The 7,887-nt window shown below is 49.7% G+C and overlaps 1 protein-coding gene across 1 annotated transcript in view; it reads right to left on the bottom strand.

The window, feature by feature from the left end:
• Positions 1-586: 586 nt before the first annotated feature.
• Positions 587-7,887, bottom strand: part of CHRM4 (cholinergic receptor muscarinic 4) — an 85,889-nt gene continuing 78,588 nt past the window's right edge. The window contains exon 2 of the mRNA XM_075325584.1: positions 587-4,271. Within this exon, the coding sequence (XP_075181699.1) occupies positions 2,776-4,271 (1,496 nt within the window). The 3' untranslated portion in view covers positions 587-2,775. The remainder of the gene's footprint in view (positions 4,272-7,887) is intronic.

Genomic DNA, 7,887 nt, shown 5'->3' with positions numbered 1-7,887 from the left:
ATTTATTCTTTCATATATTACTGTTAGAATAGTTCTAAAGAGATATTTATATTTATGAAATTTGATATTTATTTTGAATATTTATTGAAAAGACGGAGTAGGATTTATATAGCAATTTAATATTTGGGGACTTAATAAATCCATGCAGTGGTTTTGTATATATTGGTTCCATCAGTGCAACATATTTGAATATTGGGGAGAGTTTCGGGGTGTTGCTCGGTTTATACATTTTTTTTTATATATTTTATAATCTTACAATTTGAGTATAATATCCCTCCACTTCTCTTACCAATAATCTGTGGTCAAAAATCCCCCTATGTTTGTTTTTTCAAGTGTTTGTTTTCTCGGTGTTTTCTAATGGTGTAGATTAAATAAATGTTTTTAAAAAACAATTTTGCAAAATAAAAAATAAATATTTGATACAATATACTCTGATTTCTGTTTGCTTTTTATTAATTATTTTAGGCAGTTGTGGGGAAACCTAATGCCGCGTGTTCCTTTACGGCTCAATCGTGACTTATTTCATATTCAAAAAGGCGTCTGCAAAAATATCTAAAAGTAAAAGACAAAGATCAGGAGCCGAGGCCACATTTACCTTATAGAACACATATTTTATTTATTTTTTAGGGGTAACAAAAAATAATTTAAAAGAGAAGATTGAGGGTTCTCCATCCCGCCCAGCATCACCTGCGGTTTCCTCGCTCCTCCCGTGTCCGTTTTTTTGGCACATATTACAGTAATATTACATCTCAATGACCTCGTGTTACATGGTCCCGACTCATCGTCTGCCGTTCTCCTGCTCTGGTTAGTAATATACAATATAAACTCTGTCCAAAGTGATACAAAGATTAGCCATGGATACGGAAAAATAATATATCATGGATGGAAAAGTGATGGCGTGAGCCCAGTGTGCACACGGATAGATCACAACTCAATCTGAAAGACCTGATCCTGCAGATATTGGAAGCTACATAGCGGCCACCAATTCGCCTGCTCATGGCCGCCCATCAATGGTGCACTGCCTACCCAGCCCATAAAATATGGAATGTGTTTGGACAGGCTAGATGGTATGGTATGGCGCTATTGACCACAGGTTGGCATATAACATACTTTTAGCTGTAACATCGACCCTTGACCACGCTTACGCTTCCCCGAAGACCCCATGGCACAGAAGAGTCAACCGTGATTTTTGAGATCATGCAGAATTAAAAAAAAAAATACAGATTTAGGTAAAAAAATATTCATCCTTGTGTTCAGTTCCAGCTACATGTCGAGCGCTCCCATTTGGAAAGTGACTCGAATTGGCACTCACATCTAGTAATGGCAAGGTCTTTTTGGCTCCTTCAGGCGCTTGTCCACATATCGGAAATCAGACGCACAGGGTGTAGCTATCGGGTGTGCAGAGGTAGCAATCACACCCGGGCCCTGGTGCCTGAGGGCGGCCAAAACTCCCCTTTGCCACATAAGACACAGTACTACAAATGGCACATGGTATGCGAGGGGCTGGTATCAATTTTACATTGGGGCCTAGCGGCTCAATCTATGGCAGAGGCGTAAAAACTTACTTGGCACTTCTCTAAAGACCCTTTTACATACAGGGACAATCGATTAACACAATTGCTTGGTCTCCATACAGATTGCGGATTTTCGGCGGCAAATTCCCAGCTTACGCGGTAAAACGTGCTGCCGATAATGAGTTTTAGGCCAACGTAACAGATGCAAAAGTGTGAATCATTCTTCTGAACACCCATTTGGCAAATTTTTGGCACTTGTAAAAAGGCCTCATCCCATGTAAAAAGACCATTACCATAAGATGAAACCTTTCCAAAAAGACCCCGTCTTTGAGAAGACCTCCTTATCCAGACTATATATCATGCCCGCTGGCCATCGTCTATCAGAAGACCACTTGTCAGTGCAATTATAGAGGACAGATTATACAGATTGTGACCTGATTTTAGCAGACCTAATGATTTAAAAAAACATGGCCCGAGATTAGGATTTTTTGGTACTCAACATAAGTCATCATAGGGTCAGATGAATGATACCCCGATGTATGTACGCATACAAGTCACCTATATAAAGAGGTAACCGGATGCCCCACAACAGGGGGGACAGAGTTCTCCAAATCCTCTCTACAACAGACAGTTTCCACCCTGGAGAGTTTCCGTAGAATCTGATCAGATAAACCCCAAAACTAATCCACAGGTGCCGGCCACTCGTGGATGGTAACATTACATATAGGATCATTGAAGGCTGGAGTTACTAGAGGTCACACCAAGGGTTGGAGTAGTAGAAGCCTTCAGATGAAATGGGCACAAGGGATATGCTTGGTAAGAACAGTTTCTATGAAATGAATAGTCTGCCCTTATCTAGGAGAACATTACGAAGCCACCACGACTGATCGCTGCTCTGTAGGACCGAGGCAGAATGCACATGGGACCTTTGGAGGTTTCGAGCAGCGGTAAAATAAATCCTAATCACTGGCTGACCCGGTGACATCTGTAGTCAGTAGTTCACAAGTGTGTGTGGTTCTTTAGGATTGGCGCCCACCGTTGATGGACCTAGATGGAGACTCTTACACTTATCTGTCAAAACAGGACTTGTTCTTATAATAGTGTTGACTGAATTTGACTCATCTCCTTGCTGTCCTTCTGGCCAAATCAGGGCTCCCTAGAATGTCAGGGGTGGTTTTTGTGGCCTAGGACATGCTCCCAAGTCCATACTGTCACTTTCCTTCCATCGAGCAAAGTTCCAGGCACAGTTCCTTATGGAAGTCTATCTGGCCGTGCCGATGTTCTTATACTGACACATGAGGAGATGTTTGAAGGTCTTTTTGAAGGTAGCGTTACACAAGGCATAACAAGCTGGGTTTATCGTACTGTTCACGTAGCAGAGCCAGTAGCCTATGTACCACACAGTTTCTGGAATACAAGTCTCGCAGAAAGTGTTTATTAGGACCATGACGTTGTAAGGAGTCCAAGTAACAATGAAGGCCAACAGTATAGCAAAGATGGTCCTGGTGACTTTCTTCTCCCTAGCCGCCATCTGTCTTTTTTTCCGAACTTGATTGCGAGCTATGCTGGCGAATTTCCTCGCCACATTGGCTGGTCGAGAGTTGGGCAGGTTGGAGTCTTTGTGCAGAGGTATAGAACATTCGGGAACTATCTCGATAGCCGTTACACACTCATTACCTGTCTGCTTGGTCACAATTTTAATTTTGGACCACTTTGAGGCAGCACCAACCCTTGGATGCAGTTGTTGCAAGCTTTGAGTCGGAGCCAAGACGACACCAGAAGACGGATCATTCGCTTGCTTTTCCTGAGGGTTATGGGTCATGCTAGCGGAACTAGATTCATTCGAGGTCTCTTTTTCATCCACCGATTGAAGGTTGGTCAATGACTTCTCTAGCTTGCCATTTCTTATGCCATTCTCGCCTTCGGCCTTCACTTCCACTGTCTCGGATTTAGGAAGACTCTTTGTCTGCTTGATCAGAGGACTCTTCATGGAGCTTATGGGTTTACTCTTTTTCTCTGGTTTGGTCTCTGGACAATGCCGGCGGACTCGGCTTCTGCTGGCCAATGAGATGTGAATATAGAGGATGGTCATGATGATCACGGGAAGATAGAAGGCAGCTATGGCCGTGCCGAAAGTAACTGCAGGGTTGGAGAGAAACTGAATATAGCACTCCCTATCTTCCACTGTCCTCTCACCCACAATAAATTGCCAAAACAGTATTGCGGGTGCCCAGAGTGCAAAGGAAAGAAGCCAAGCCGCAGCAATCATCAATCCCGCCATCTTGGTGGTTCTTCGAGCTGGATAGGTCAAGGGTTTGGTAACGCAGAAATATCGATCAAAGCTAATGATCAGAAGGTTCATCACGGAGGCATTACTGACCACGTAGTCCAATGCCAACCATAGATCGCACACAATGGGTCCAAGAGGCCAGTAGCCCTTTATAATGTAGACGGAGTAGAGGTTCATGGAGAAGACTCCGATGATGAGGTCGGCACAGGCCAAGCTGAAGAGAAAGTAATTGTTGACTGTCTGTAGTTGGCGGTTGACTTTGATTGAGAGCATCACCAAGATGTTACCCACAACGGTGACCAAGCTGAGGGAACCCGTCACGGTGGCAATGAAGATCATCTCCATGGTTTGATACTTGCCCTCTGCGGTGTTGTTGGCAGGTTGGGTGGGAAGGCCCGTCGCATTCGCCCAGGTGTCGTTTTCCATTCTGTCTGGCCAACGAGGAGTCGATATGTTGTAGAAAAGCTCTACGGAAAGAACAAAAAAAGAAAAAAATCAGAAAAAACAGAAAAATGGAAAGTTACAATTGTCATAAACATCGCTACCAAGAGAATTGCACTCGCAGACACGGAGCGCACTGTCAGCGCACTCAATTAGACGGCTGTCGGGAAGGCCCGACGTGTTCCATGGTCCTTGCATAATGGTCTTCAAAGACGATGGGAACGAGCGTCTTGGGTCATTGTTATTAGTTAATTAGTGTGTCATTTTAATGAGCCCGGTGGCAACTTTTCTCCCAAACCGCAGGAAAACGGCTATTTTTGTACAAAGTGGCTGCGAGTGGGGAATGCTGGGAAAGCGTCTTCTAAGCAGCGAGACTTTCTGAAGTTTTCCAGCCATTGCACAACGCAAAACAGATTCATGACATAAACCGCAGCAAAATATACTCCAGACCGAGTGGTACAACGTATGATGAGCCGAGGGGTAAACGGCAGCGTTCATAACAGCATATCTGACCGAATCGCCCTGTATACAGACCCCAGACCAGAGCCCTCCCCCATATACAGACCCCAGACCAGAGCCCTCCCCATATACAGACCCCAGACCAGAGCCCTGCTCCATATACAGACCCCAGACCAGAGCCCTGCTCCATATACAGACCCCAGACCAGAGCCCTCCTCCATATACAGACCCCAGACCAGAGCCCTGCTCCATATACAGACCCCAGACCAGAACCCTCCCCCATATACAAACCCCAGACCAGAGCCCTCCTCCATATACAGACCCCAGGCCAGGGCCCTCATCTATATACAGACCAGAGCCCACCCCCATATACAGACCCCAGACCAGAGCCCTGCTCCATATACAGACCCCAGACCAGAGCCCTGCTCCATATACAGACCCCAGACCAGAGCCCTGCTCCATATACAGACCCCAGACCAGAGCCCTCCTCCATATACAGACCCCAGACCAGAGCCCTCCCCATATACAGACCCCAGGCCAGGGCCCTCATCCATATACAGACCCCAGACCAGAGCCCTCCCCATATACAGACCCCAGACCAGAGCCCTCCCCATATACAGACCCCAGACCAGAGCCCTCCTCCATATACAGACCCCAGACCAGAGCCCTCCCCATATACAGACCCCAGACCAGAGCCCTGCTCCATATACAGACCCCAGACCAGAGCCCTCCCCATATACAGACCCCAGACCAGAGCCCTCCCCATATACAGACCCCAGACCAGAGCCCTCCTCCATATACAGACCCCAGACCAGAGCCCTCCCCATATACAGACCCCAGACCAGAGCCCTGCTCCATATACAGACCCCAGACCAGAGCCCTCCTCCATATACAGACCCCAGGCCAGGGCCCTCATCTATATACAGACCAGAGCCCACCCCCATATACAGACCCCAGACCAGAGCCCTCATCCATATACAGACCCCAGACCAGAGCCCTGCTCCATATACAGACCCCAGACCAGAGCCCTCCCCATATACAGACCCCAGACCAGAGCCCTCCCCATATACAGACCCCAGACCAGGGCCCTCAACTATATACAGACCAGAGCCCTCCACCATATACAGACCCCAGGCCAGGGCCCTCATCCATATACAGACCCCAGACCAGAGCCCTCCCCAGATACAGACCCCAGACCAAAGCCCTCCTCCATATACAGACCCCAGACCAGAGCCCTCCTCCATATACAGATCCCAGACCAGAGCCCTCCCCATATACAGACCCCAGGCCAGGGCCCTCATCTATATACAGACCCCAGGCCAGGGCCCTCATCTATATACAGACCCCAGGCCAGGGCCCTCATCTATATACAGACCCCAGGCCAGGGCCCTCATCTATATACAGACCAGAGCCCACCCCCATATACAGACCCCAGACCAGAGCCCTCATCCATATACAGACCCCAGACCAGAGCCCTGCTCCATATACAGACCCCAGACCAGAGCCCTCCCCATATACAGACCACAGACCAGAGCCCTCCCCATATACAGACCCCAGACCAGGACCCATATCTATATACAGACCAGAGCCCTCCACCATATACAGACCCCAGGCCAGGGCCCTCATCCATATACAGACCCCAGACCAGAGCCCTCCCCAGATACAGACCCCAGACCAAAGCCCTCCTCCATATACAGACCCCAGACCAGAACCCTCCTCCATATACAGACCCCAGACCAGAACCCTCCCCAGATACAGACCCCAGACCAAAGCCCTCCTCCATATACAGACCCCAGACCAGACCCCTCCCCATATACAGACCCCAGACCAGAGCCCTCCCCATATACAGACCCCAGACCAGAGCCCTCCCCATATACAGACCCCAGGCCAGGGCCCTCATCTATATACAGACCCCAGGCCAGAGCCCTCCCCAGATACAGACCCCAGACCAGAGCCCTCCCCATATACAGACCCCAGGCCAGAGCCCTCCCCAGATACAGACCCCAGACCAAAGCCCTCCCCCATATACAGACCCCAGACCAGAGCCCTCATCCATATACAGACCCCAGGCCAGAGCCCTCCCCAGATACAGACCCCAGACCAAAGCCCTCCCCCATATACAGACCCCAGACCAGAGCCCTCCCCCATATACAGACCCCAGACCAGAGCCCTCCCCAGATACAGACCCCAGACCAAAGCCCTCCTTCATATACAGACCCCAGACCAGAACCCTCCTCCATATACAGACCCCAGACCAGAGCCCTCCCCAGATACAGACCCCAGACCAAAGCCCTCCTCCATATACAGACCCCAGACCAGAGCCCTCCCCATATACAGACCCCAGGCCAGGGCCCTCATCTATATACAGACTCCAGGCCAGGGCCCTCATCTATATACAGACGAGAGCCCACCCCCATATACAGACCCCAGACCAGAGCCCTCCACCATATACAGACCCCAGACCAGAGTCCTCCTCCATATACAGACCCCAGACCAGAGCCCTCCCCATATACAGACCCCAGACCAGAGCCCTCCCCATATACAGACCCCAGACCAGACCCCTCCCCATATACAGACCCCAGACCAGACCCCTCCCCATATACAGACCCCAGACCAGACCCCTCCCCATATACAGACCCCAGACCAGACCCCTCCTCCATATACAGACCCCAGGCCAGGGCCCTCATCTATATACAGACCAGAGCCCACCCCCATATACAGACCCCAGACCAGAGCCCTCCCCCATATACAGACCCCAGACCAGAGCCCTCCCCCATATACAGACCCCAGACCAGAGCCCTCCACCATATACAGACCGCAGACCAGAGCCCTCCTCCATATACAGACCCCAGACCAGAGCCCTCCTCCATATACAGACCCCAGACCAGAGCCCTCCCCCATAAACAAACCCCAGACCAGAGCCCTCCTCCATATACAGACCCCAGGCCAGGGCCCTCATCTATATACAGACCAGAGCCAACCCCCATATACAGACCCCAGACCAGAGCCCTCCACCATATACAGACCCCAGACCAGAACCCTCCTCCATATACAGACCGCAGACCAGAGCCCTGCTCCACATACAGACCCCAGACCAGAGCCCTCATCCATATACAGACCCCAGGCCAGGGCCCTCATCTATATACAGACCAGAGCCCACCCCCATATACAGACCCCAGACCA

Source organism: Anomaloglossus baeobatrachus, chromosome 10, assembly GCF_048569485.1.
Source record: "Anomaloglossus baeobatrachus isolate aAnoBae1 chromosome 10, aAnoBae1.hap1, whole genome shotgun sequence".
NCBI lineage: Eukaryota > Metazoa > Chordata > Amphibia > Anura > Aromobatidae > Anomaloglossus > Anomaloglossus baeobatrachus.
This window is presented reverse-complemented; position numbering and strand designations above follow the sequence as displayed.